General features: G+C 38.6%; 1 protein-coding gene across 2 annotated transcripts in view; it reads right to left on the bottom strand.

Moving 5' to 3' along the window:
• The window catches only part of Otud4 (OTU deubiquitinase 4), a 54,913-nt gene that overhangs the window by 21,520 nt on the left and 21,166 nt on the right, over positions 1–12,227 (bottom strand). Inside the window, exons 7-13 of one of the 2 annotated variants that reach the window (XM_036187128.1) lie at positions 11,410–11,542; positions 8,252–8,306; positions 7,145–7,262; positions 6,978–7,042; positions 5,123–5,220; positions 3,169–3,269; positions 2,896–3,085 (exon numbers count right to left, since the gene is read on the bottom strand). In XM_036187128.1, coding sequence (XP_036043021.1) covers positions 2,896–3,085; positions 3,169–3,269; positions 5,123–5,220; positions 6,978–7,042; positions 7,145–7,262; positions 8,252–8,306; positions 11,410–11,542 — 760 coding nt within the window. The remainder of the gene's footprint in view (positions 1–2,895; positions 3,086–3,168; positions 3,270–5,122; positions 5,221–6,977; positions 7,043–7,144; positions 7,263–8,251; positions 8,307–11,409; positions 11,543–12,227) is intronic. The other variant, XM_036187129.1, reaches the window with a different exon arrangement.

Raw genomic sequence — 12,227 nt, 5'->3', positions numbered from 1 at the left:
TAAATGCAACACAGATTTGAGCATAATCACATACTCTTCAGAGGACTCTGATAGTGGAAATATAGTTTGTTCAAAAATAAAAAAGTAATGTCTCATGTATTACTACTAAAATTATTGTACCTACAATAGCACTACCTGTTGCCAATGGTTTAGAAAATAACCAATGACTTTGGCACGTGGCAGTTAACAAGAACAATCATTTTTGTATCAGAAGAGACCCACCTATTCCTGGGCTTTTAAAAAGAAATGTATAGCACAGGAGTTACTCGTATGCATTATGTACAAAATAACAGGGGACAAAGTAGAATGCACCCATACCTATATTCATAGGGCTATCTCCAATATTCCTGTCAATGTTGGTTTATTTTTTTTTAATCACATTGTTTATGCTTTAAATGTGCTTATATACCTCCTTAGTGCACTTCCCTCTGATAAACAACTGTTTTTGGGATGGACCTTTTGTTTTTTTGTTAGTTTTGTGAAAATGCTACTTATACTGCCCTTCCTTAAGAGCTTTCCCTGAGCCGGGCAGCACTCAGGAGACAAGAGCCAGGCGGGTCTCTGTGAGTTCAAGGCCAGCCTGGTCTACAGAGCGAGATCCAGGATAGGCACCGAAACTACACAGAGAAACTCTGTCTCGGAAAAAAAAGAAAAGAAAAGAAAAAAAAGAAAAGAAAAGAAAAGAGAAAAGAAAAGAAAGGAAAAGAAAAGAAAGGAAAGGAAAGAAAGAAAGGAAGAAAGGAAGGAAGGAAGGAAGGAAGGAAGGAAGGAAAGAAAGAAAGAAAGAAAGAAAGGAAAAAGGAAGGAAAGAGAGAGAGAGAGAGAGAGAGAGAGAGAGAGAGAGAAAGAAAGAAAGAAAGAAAGAAAGAAAGAAAGAAAGAAAGAAAGAAAAAGAAAAACAAAAGAGCTCTCCCTGATGATTCTTTCCATCTACTGGATCCTATAATGGTTGCAGCCACAACAGCTTTTTTATTGCCAATCCCAAGAATGATTATTGGAGTACAAAGACAAGTCTCAAATATAACTTATATGATTAGTAAATCTACTGATAGTACAGTAAAAATATTTGCAGAAATTTATCAAGAGATGGGTGAATTGGGAAACAGTTTTACAAAATAGACCTACTGGGGGCTGGAGAGATAGCTCATTGGTTAAGAACACTAACTAGCTGCTCTTCCAGAGGGCCTGAGTTCAATTCCCAGCAACCATGTAGTGGCTCACAACCATCTGATTCCCTCTTCTCTTAAAGATGAAAACAAAGCACTCATATATATATAAAACAAAATAAACAAACAAATAAAAACAAAATAGACCTACTACAGATAATTTGTTGCTCAAGCATTATCTTGGTTGCCAACAATTTTCTGGCACATGTTGCTTTAATGTGTCAGATTTTTTTCTCATACTTTCAATGGTCAAATTAATGATCTGTATAGAGATAAACAAAAAAATCTATAAAGTGACCTTTGAATGGCCATCGTGGTTTAAGACGTCTCTCCCCCTTACCCCACTCCCACCCCACCCGGTTTCTTGGTCCTCTGTTAGCTATTCTTATACTTCTGTTATGCTTGCCTATGTTAGTTGGATTAGTCATACAAGCAAAGCATTCAACATTGGCCTCTATTTCAGCCACAATTTTCTCTTCAAAAATTAAAAAGGGGGAGCTGAGCAGTGGTGGCACACTCCTTAATCCCTGCACTCAGGAGGCAGAGCAGGTAGATCTCTGTGAGTTCCAGGCCAGCCTAGTCTACAAAGCAAGTTCCAGGATAGGCTCCAAAGCTACAGAGAAACCTTGTCATGAAAAACCAAAAAAAATAAAATAAAAAGGGAGAGATGTAGGAGACAGAGGTCCTTGTGAGCACAGATAAGCACTAAGGGAATGAGGAATGTTAAACACACAGGACTGTCCCTTCAAAGAGAGGGATATGTAATTTGTTATCCACACGGAAGGCTGGGAGCAGATGTGGTTAATAGCCTGGTGACATTTGTGCCTTCTGTGTGGATGAAACCACACAGGATACTCCACCAGACCCTTATCGTGAGCTTGTCAATGTACAGAACCTATCTTTATGGGATGTATTTACATGTAATCAATGTATAGAATCCATCCTTAGGCTGGGCGGTGGTGGGGCATACCTTTAATCCCAATACTCCGGAGGCAGAGCCAGGCGGATCTCTGTGAGTTCGAGGCCAGCCTGGGCTACAAAGTGAGTTCCAGGAAAAAGGCACAAAGCTACAGAGAGAAACCCCCCCCCCACCAAAAAGAATCCATCCTTAGGGAAGATGTCACATGCACTTCACAAAAAATTTCGATGTAGTCATGTCTTAAGTTTATTGTGTACATACGTTTATCACCAGGAAGCTTTTCAATTTACTTAGATATGCCTAAAATAAACTATCTGGGGTCAGATTCTCACAGTTTGAACCAATACCAGCTACTGAGTTGTGTTGAAGCAAACTACCTTCCTGTCTCCTATGAATCATTATTCTGCTGGCCACAGTAGTTGAGAAACTCTGAAGAGCTACCATAAGGTTTGCCATCACTTGAAACAAAATATTCAAAAATAAAAGTTTATTCCTCTATAGTATTATTTTGTACCATTTGGGAACTCTATCAACAACATTTTTCTTTCTTTCTTTTTTTTTTTTTCTTTTGGCTTTAGAGACAGGGCTTCTCTGTATATCCCTGGCTGTCCTCAAATTCAGAGATCCTCCTGCCTCTGCCTCCCAAGTGCTGGGATTAAAGGTGTGTGCCATCACCACCTGGCAATACTTTTCAATACTACATTATAAACAAGTATGAATAAGAAGTTATAACTAAAAGAAAAATTAGCATAATAAAGCACATACAATGACTGTCATGACTTCTACTTCTCTTGAATTAGGGAATGTTACCTTATGGTCTGTGAGGGTGTCCTACTTAGATTCTTATGCTCATTGGAGGATTTTTGAGACTGGGACCCTGAAGAATGACTAGAGAACGCATGCTGTTTTACACCTGAAGAAGGATGCTGTAGTCGAGGAGGTAGTGCTGATGGGGCTTTTATTGGCTTGCTTAGATTCTTTGGCCCTCTGTAATCTGTATCTGTGGAAAATACAAAAAGATCTCACAATTTCCCTGGCATAAACAACCATCATAATACTAAAAAGAACTTGATGTGAATTTACCTGAATGGAAATTTTGTCCAGAATTCGGTTTTTTCATCTTCTTTCCTGACACTGTGTTCCAGCTTTCTGGGGGAGGTGGCTTGAGGTTCTTCGGTGTATGTCTTCAAAATAAATGAAAGTGTTTGTTAGTAATGTCAAATAATCCCAGTAAGAACTAAAACAATCACTGAAACACAGGCTGGAGAGATGGTTCAGTGGTTAAGAGCACTGGCTGCTCTTCTAAAGGACTTGGGTCCAATTCTAAGCATCCACCTAGTGGCTCAAAATGGTCCTAACTCCAGTGCCAGAGGATCCTCCTCAGGCAACAGACATGCATGCAATGCACTTAACATGCAGGCAAAACACTCATCCACATAAAGTAAGTAAATCTGTAAGAATCATTTTAAAGGGACATTGAAACATATATCCTGCATGGACATTAGAAATTTTATATCAGCAATATTTGCCGATTTTAGCCAGTCATACTAGCACATGCCTTTAATCTGAGTTCAGTAGCCAACCTGGTCTACATAGTGAGTTCTAAAACAGCCAGGTTTATGTAAGACAAGTCCCAAAAAAATAAATATTTGTATTTCTTTGAGAGAGAAAGGGTAAATTGAGCCAAGCAAAAATGTTACACACTCTTAATCCACGCCTTCCCAGAGGCAGATTCAGGTCCATTTCTGTGAGGCCAACCTGATCTACATAGCACATTTCAAGCCCCGCCAGTGCAACAAAATGAGCTGTTATTTCAAAACAAAAAAAAGTTGATTAAAATTACTACATAAAGGCTGGGTGTGGTGGCATACTCCTTTAATCTCAGCACTCTGGAGGCAGAGATAGGCAGATCCCTGAATTTGAGGTCAGCCTGGTGTACAGAGTAAGCTCAAGAATAGCTAGGGATACAGAGAAACCCTGTCTCAAAAAAGCCAAAAGAAAGAAAATAAAATATAGGGAAGTAGTGATGGTTATATTAGGTAGAGTTCGCTGTGCTATATATATACTTTACAATCATATATATTTAAATTTGTTTTTTTAGTAAAGGTTAAGGTGCAACTTATTACCTTTTCCTCTAGTAAATGCAGCAATAACTTTAACAAAAGGTGCACTAAAAATAACACTGTGATAAGTCAACAGTATCTTTCTATTCTACCTGACAATACGGACATTCTCTAAACAAAGTCTCACTATGCAGCCCCAGGTCATCTGAACAAATTCTGTAGATCAGGCCGGCCTGAGTGCTGGGGTTAAAGGGGTCCACCACCACACCAGCCACTAGCAAACGACAGGTTGCACAGAACTCGGCACTAAGGAAACAGGAAGGAATACGGCGCCTGCTCTCAGAGTCCCCACTTTATAAACTCACCAACTTCCAATTGCTTTTGATGAAGAACCTATTTAAACTGCAGCTATTAAAAATAACTAGATTTTTGTAAAATGTATCAGCAAGCAAAACATTTGATTCAAACTCTTCATTTTTCTTTTTCTAGGGGTGTGTGCATGTGTGTCTGTGTGCTGCCTGTGATGTGCTGTATGTGTACATGCTTCTACCAGGTTTTTCAAGGCACAGCCTCAAAGTACCTGAAGCTCATTTTACGTGGCTAGTTGAACACCTGGGATTCACCTACCTTTGGTGTCCAACACTGGTGTTACAGGCACACACAGCCATGCCTGGCTTTTATGTAGACATTAGAGATTCAAATTCAGTCCCTGGTTTTGTTGTTCTTTATTCTGTTTTGTTTGGTTAGCTGGGTTGTTGTTGTTGTTGGTTGGTTGCTTTTTGTTTTTGATGTTTTTGAGATGGGGTCTGTGTAACCCCGGCTGCCTTGAACCTCTATATAGACCAAGCTGGCCTTGAACAAGATATCTGCCACACCCAGCTTCAAAATCAGTTCCTTTGTAAGCAAACCAGTATTCGTATTTGTAACAGGCTAAATCAAAGATGTAGCAAACACTTCAGTTGAAAAATACGTACTTTTTCCCCAGTTCTTCAGATAAAACTGGTCCATTTTCAGAGTGAACCCCGTGAACGTCTGCATTAGAAAATTTTCCATTATGATCCAATCTAACCTGCTGAACACCAGAAAGAAAAATCAGACACCTAATTTTAAATATGTACTCTCTTTAACCAAAGAAAATATAAGCATTTATTCGGAAAAACAAAATAATACAGAAGTGGGTACAACAGATTCTGTCTCCTTAAGATGCCATACCTCTCTACCTAAGTAGCCTATTTACTCTGTCAAAATCTTTTGAATTATTCTCAATACTTCAAGAAACAATAATCAACAACTGTCAACCTATTCTGGCTTTGAATCTCCAGACCTGGCCTTTCCACTGACTAACAACAACCTTAGCAAATTCACTTACATTGTTTGCTCATATGCAAATTGGAGCTAATAACAGTAATCAATACAAAAGTAATGGTAATCAACATACACCTAGAGATGCAATGGGGAGATATATCATACAGGGGACAGCAGTCTACACAGCAGCCACTCCACAAATGAGAGAACTATTATTACTACCATTTTCTTATTCATATGACACTAAAATATGTAAAAAAGTGACTTTTTTGCTCATTTTAGAGATGGTTCAACTGTTCTTTATCATCCCCACTGACAGTAGTAGCTAATTGTGAATAATGATGGGGATAAGGATGCCTGGAAGTTTCTTCAAGGCCACCTACACACAATGACCTGTGTACTGGCCAATGACTGCATCAGATAAGACAGCACAGTAAACACAGCTCTCCTCTATACAGACCCATACTTTTCTAAAGTGTTATCAGAGTCCTGAGTTGACATCTCATTCCTCATTAATCACAACAGGACACTGCTTTTCTCAAAAAAAAAAAAAAAAAAAAAAAAAAAAAAAAAACATTTTTAAAGGCTAATTTTAAATAAGAAAGATTTTTAAGAGTTAATTTTAAATGTCTTAAATTGTTGAGTGTGGGTTTCTGCCACCTAGGGAGTGCTAGCAGAAGCCAGAAGAGGACACAAGACTTCTTGGAGTTGGGACATGCAGCTTTAAGCTTCCTGAACCACACTCAGGACCCCAAAAGAGGAGCAAGGGCTCAGCTGAGCCAACTTGCTAGTCATTTTGTTTTGTTTTGTTTTGTTGTTTTTGAGACAGGGGCTTACTCTGTAACCCTAGATGGTCTAGAACTCAATATGTAGACCAGGCTAGCCTTGAACTCAAAGAAACCTTGCTCCTACCTCCCAAGTGCTGAGATTAAAAGTAGACCCGACCACATTCAGCTTCACCAGCCTTTTAAAAGGCTATTTATGTCAAAAGTTTCAAGTATATCCTACATACTTGAGTAAATAAGTCACCCATATATCATTTCGGTTCCTTAAGATTTCAATTAAATTGTATTCAAATAAAATGGACAAAGACCCAGCACTTAAGAGGCAGAGGCAGGAGGATCTCTGTGAACTCTAGGCCAGCCTGGTTGGTCTACAGAGCTACAGATCAGCCAGGACTATACAGTTAGACACTGTCTCAAAAACAAACCAAAACCACCACCACCACCAAAAAAAAAAAAAAAAAGAAGAAGAAGAAAAAAAAAGAAAACACCACACACAAACACACACGGTTTTACAAACATACAAATTTCAGCATTAAGATGATTCTACTTGGGCTGGAGAGATGGCTCAGCCGTTAAAGGCTAGGCTCACAACCAAAAATGTAAGATGATTCTACTTGTATTTAGGATAAGTGAATTATAAAATCCAAATTATAAACAGTCAAATTTTAGTTGGTGGTTCCTTTAGAAAATAAGATAAAGTCAGGTAAAGTCATTTTCTCTTTTAGTAGTAATCACTTACATGGCATTTATCTCCAACTTCATACTGTAATCCAGCAGCAATAGAATAATCACGTTTTTGTTGAGCTGTTTAAAAAGAAGAAAAAAAAATATCAATAAAATACCAACTTTACCTCATTATTTTCAGGTGCTACAAGGCAATTTTACAAAGATTCAGGTTTAGTTCACCTTGTTTGGACTTCAGCCAAATTTCATACTCCACATTTCTATAGACGGCTGGGTTGAGCGACTTAAGAACCTTTCTGGACAGAGGAAGGTCAGCCCCGTTCCCATCATTCTCTGGGTTCTAAATAAACAATGTCAGAAGTCCAATCAACACAGACATGCTTTTAAAACATTGTTGCAAATATGCACAAAAGCAAAAGAAAACAAAAAAACAACAAAAAACCTTAAGAAAAAATGCACAAAAGCAAAACAACAAAAAACCTTAAGAAAAAAAGAAGGGAGCAGGAAGTAAGTTTTTTGTTTTGTTTTGTTTCATTTTAAGAGAAACGCTGTTTAATGCTAAAGCTTAGCACACCAGGACGGGCCTGGAGGCAAAGCAGCAGGGACAGCTGTGTGACCCCATGGAGCCTCACATGACCATCAAGCACAAAAGCCCCCTGGCCCCAGACAGGACAAAGCACAGAAAGGCATAGGAGAACTGTTGCTTGAGATGGGTTCCTGGCATAGATAATAATCAAGCTACCAAACACTATTCCAATGCCAGGCCCTGATCCAGCCACACCAACTGTGGCAGCCCAGCACCAATAAACTGGACAGCTATATGTCAATGTCCTGGAAACAACACTGGTCTGGAATTCCAGTCTGGCCACCTAGAGAGTGGAGCTGCTGCAGGAGTGCTGTTTAAGGAGAGGGAGGCAGACACAGGCCTGATCAGACCCCTAGTACAGGAAGAGATCAGAACTGGAGAAACAGGCAGTGCCTTGCAGGTCTGCATTTTCAATCTCCTAGCTTTAGCCCTAGGTCTCAGCGCTCAGCTCCCCCAAATAAGTTTTTTTGTTTGTTTTGTTTTTTTTTTTTTTTTTTTTGGTTTTTTTTTTTGGTTTTTTTCGAGACAGGGTTTCTCTGTGTAGCTTGGCACCTTTCCTGTAACTTGCTTTGGAAACCAGGCTGGCCTCAAACTAACAGAGATCAGCCGGGCTCTGCTGCCCGAGTGCTAGCATTAAAGGCGTGCGCCACCACCGCCTGGCCCTCCAAATAAGTTTTTTACTAACAAAGTAACCCCAACTACAGAAGATGACTAAAATTGTGGCTCTTTAAAGTTAAAAATACCTCACTGGCTGAAGGCTTAAACCCATTCACATCAGTAGCAGCAATACTCTTACTCCTATAAAGGAACAAAAACACATAATTAGGAAACGGAAAATGTATATGCATGTAATCAATCTCTTTTGTGTTTTGTTTTGAGACAAGGTTTCTCTGTGTAACAGCTCTGGCTGTCCTGGAATGCACTTTGTAGACCAGGCTGGCCTGGAACTCAGTGATTCACCTGCCTCTGCCTCCTGAGTGCTGAGATTAAAGATGTACACTTTTAATTTAATCAACTTTTAACCTCAACTAAAATACTCAAGTCAGCTACATACCAAAATGTGAGGCTCCAGTAAGTATTTTGTATATGTAAGTATATGTTACACAAGTGTATGTGAGCATCTATAAAAATCAGACTTACTACTAGTAATTCTTACTGACTTAAAAAATAAATAAAAATGGGGGTGGCAGGATGCAATGTTTGAGTAGAATAACCATCTATAAAAGATTCAATATAAACTTTTTAGTAAGTATTAGTTTTAAAAGAACTATTATAACCAAATTACAACATTTATAATAAAAAACAATTTTAACTAATATCTAAAGTCATAACCAAACTTTTTCTAAGAAATATTTCCTATTCCTCAGAACAACCAAAGAACTATCAGCAGCTCACTTCATTCATCTACTCTACAAGTATGAGAGCCTACTATGTGCTGCTCACTATGCATTATTAGACTGCTAAATCTAAGCAGTGAACGAGAGACAAGAACTGTGCCCATACAATCCAGTAAAAGTAAACAAAACTAGACAAGGAATCAGTACATAAGAGCTACTAAGCACAGTAATGTAAGATAAAATACAAAGTGGGAGAGGCCTTGCTGAAATAGATGCCTTTGAATAAAGACAGGTAGACAATACATCCTATCTAGTATTCCATGCAGATGAACAGCACACACAAAGAGCCCAAAGTGGCCAAGAGGCTCAAGGTGAAAAGGTTCTATGTAGCCCCTACAGTATCTACCTTTCTGTCCTACTCAAGAAATCAACCTCTAGGTCTCAAAAAAACCTCCAAATATTAACTAAAGGGAGCAAGAACCTAGAGTCTAGACCAGAAGTCACTCATCATTCCAAGTACACTTCAAGACCCATCAACATGAATGTGAAACAGTCCAACAGCATATTACACCTCTTTCCTCCTACTTACCTCACTAAATTGATCTAGCCTCGACAAGATTATACAGTGTTCATCCTCTCTTAAAACCAATGTGACAAAAGGGGTTTTTCCCCTTCTAGTACAGGGACTCACACTCAGGGCCTCTCACATGCTAAGCAGGCACTCAATGTCTAGGTGTGTGTGTGTGTGTGTGTGTGTGTGTGTGTGTGTGTATATAAAGCAATTTTAGTATGTGTATATATTACATGTACATATATAATGTAAAATATATACACACACAGCTAAAGCAATTTTAATATAATAAAAAGGTAAGCTACATTTCAAGAGCAGTACAAAAGGGAAACCAAGCACAAAACAACACACACATACCTGCTCCCCTTCCCAGGTAAACTGCTCCAGCTTACCAGTACCTGTGTCCAGAGTCATATCCTGGATTTTCTTCTGTAACACTACAAACATCTACAGCATTCAAGAGACAAGTTTAAAGGCTCTCCCACTCTAAGCAGGAAGTTAAAATAATCTAGCTATCCCATCAATTTCTCTGCTTACTAACACAACTGGATCAGGCTGTGTCTGGAGAGAAGAGGGGCAACTTCTATTGGTGCACACATGTCAGCATATGTTAGGACAAAACTGACAACAGCAAACACTGCTCAAGTATAAATAATTGGCCAAATCTTCAGTCCAGATCAGAAAATTTTAATTCAATAAACTCCTAGAAGCCAGGCATGATGACACACCTGTAATGAAGCATTTGGGAGGTCAAGACAGACAATCAGTGGCTTAAGTCACTCTTAGCTACACAGTGGGCTCCAGGAATATCTAGACCCTGCCTCAGAAACAAAACAACAGTCAGAGAGGTGGTCCAGTGGTTTTAAGATTCCCATACTGCTCTTGCAGAAGACCCAAGTTCAGTACCCAGAACCTAGTCAGGAAGCTCACAAGGACCCAAAACTCTAGCAACAAGGAATCTGACACCTTGGCCTCTGCAAATATCTGTACACACTCACCACATACTCACACAGATACATAATTTATTTTTGTCAAAAAACAAAACAAAACAAAACAAAACACAAACATGGATCCATTAGAGGATGCAGTTTGCTGGCATAGTGCCTTGCCTAGATGTTTAAGACTCTGAATTCACTCCCTACCACAGAAAAAGGAAAAAGTCTGGAGTCACATCAACAAACACATACATTTTCAAGGCGTATTTGTGAGAACTAGGCATCTGTCAATCTTAAGATGTGTCTCTACCTCTTAGTGTCACATGTACAGCCACCATGTTTTCATGCTTCAACAGGAATGTAACACAAGACTTTCATAAAAGATAAGCTTCTTAGTATTTTAGACAGGCATAACATCATAAATTAATACACAACATACAATGAACCTATATTTTACCTTACATGCTCTCATGTAACTCTCAAACTGTCCCCTTCCAGGAAACACTGAAATACCATCATCTCATGCTACGGAGGCTTCTTTAGAGAATTTAAAATATGCTCCTAATCTATCTAGTTAGCAAAAACACAGACTGAAAACATGCCAATGTCCAAAACTGCCTGGATGTCCAGGGCTAAGAATCTTAACCGTCAAACCTGCCTCAGTGACTCTTATCTGTAACCTTGAGGGATTGTCTCACATAACACCACACTGAAACACTCCTTATTCTAAAAAGAACTGGCAGAAGCAAAGGAAGTAAACTATAGAATCATAAAGATCAAAACATTTTTCCATCCCTGGATATGTAAACAATAGTTAACTTTACAATTTTGCAATGTAAATTTACAGGTAGATCAAATCTATTCCAGGTGTGCATTAATTACATACAAACAAATTCGCATTAACTAAAACAACCTTCAAAGACACCCCCATCATAGAAACTAGGTCAAATTCATGGTAGCAATGAAGAAACTTTACTGCAGATCAATGTTTTATGACTATACCTTACCACATGGAAATTGTCCTCACGTGACACTAGAAAGACTGAAATGTATCTTACTTGCAGCTGTCATCCTCAGAATCTGATATTTCACTGTTGCTCTCATCAGCCACTTCAGAGGTCTCTAGTCCCATCATGATTTTACTAACATCAGTTTTAAATACCTTCTCATACAGCAATTCATAAAGGAGAGCTGCAATTGAAGAGGCACAGTATGCAACATTATATGCATGTTTTGAAAACAGAAAAGTTTGACAGTACTGCTCAGGCTTCCAAAATTCTTAGTAGGTCTATACAAACCCTTACAGTCAACAGCACCATTTAATCTAAAAGATATCTAGAAAGCGACAGGAATGTTTGAAATCATGCTTTAGAACACATTTTTTAAAACACAATTTAAAAGTATCAGATCTATGATGCAAACATGACAAGAAAAATGAAAAACACGTAGTGAGCAATGCTTCATTCCACACACACCATACTTAAGCTTGTTGTGTCTTCACATTTAATCCCAGCACATGAAGAACTACTATTTTCAGTCTACAGGGTTAGGGATGTCACACAAAAGGCCTAACCCAAAGGTCTGGGATAGAAAAACATGAAGCAGAATTAAATTTGTAGAAATACAGAACATCAATGTATGCTAGCTGACAAGTCAGAAGACTTGGTTTCCCATTTTTCCTGGTAACTGGTACATTAGATAAACTACTCTTCAGGTTTCTATAAAACACGAGGGAGAGTGTTCACTGTCATCTGGCTTCCTATTTTAAATTTACATAATGAACTAAAAGATACCTAGAAAATATATTCTTAAGGACTTGAAAGATAGCTCAGCTGGAAAATGCTTGGCATGGAAGCATTAAGAGCATGGTTTGGAT

The sequence above is a fragment of the Onychomys torridus genome, chromosome 5 (genome assembly GCF_903995425.1).
Source record: "Onychomys torridus chromosome 5, mOncTor1.1, whole genome shotgun sequence".
Lineage (NCBI taxonomy): Eukaryota > Metazoa > Chordata > Mammalia > Rodentia > Cricetidae > Onychomys > Onychomys torridus.
The sequence above is the reverse complement of the archived record's forward strand: the minus strand, read 5'-3'. Positions and strand labels throughout refer to the sequence as shown.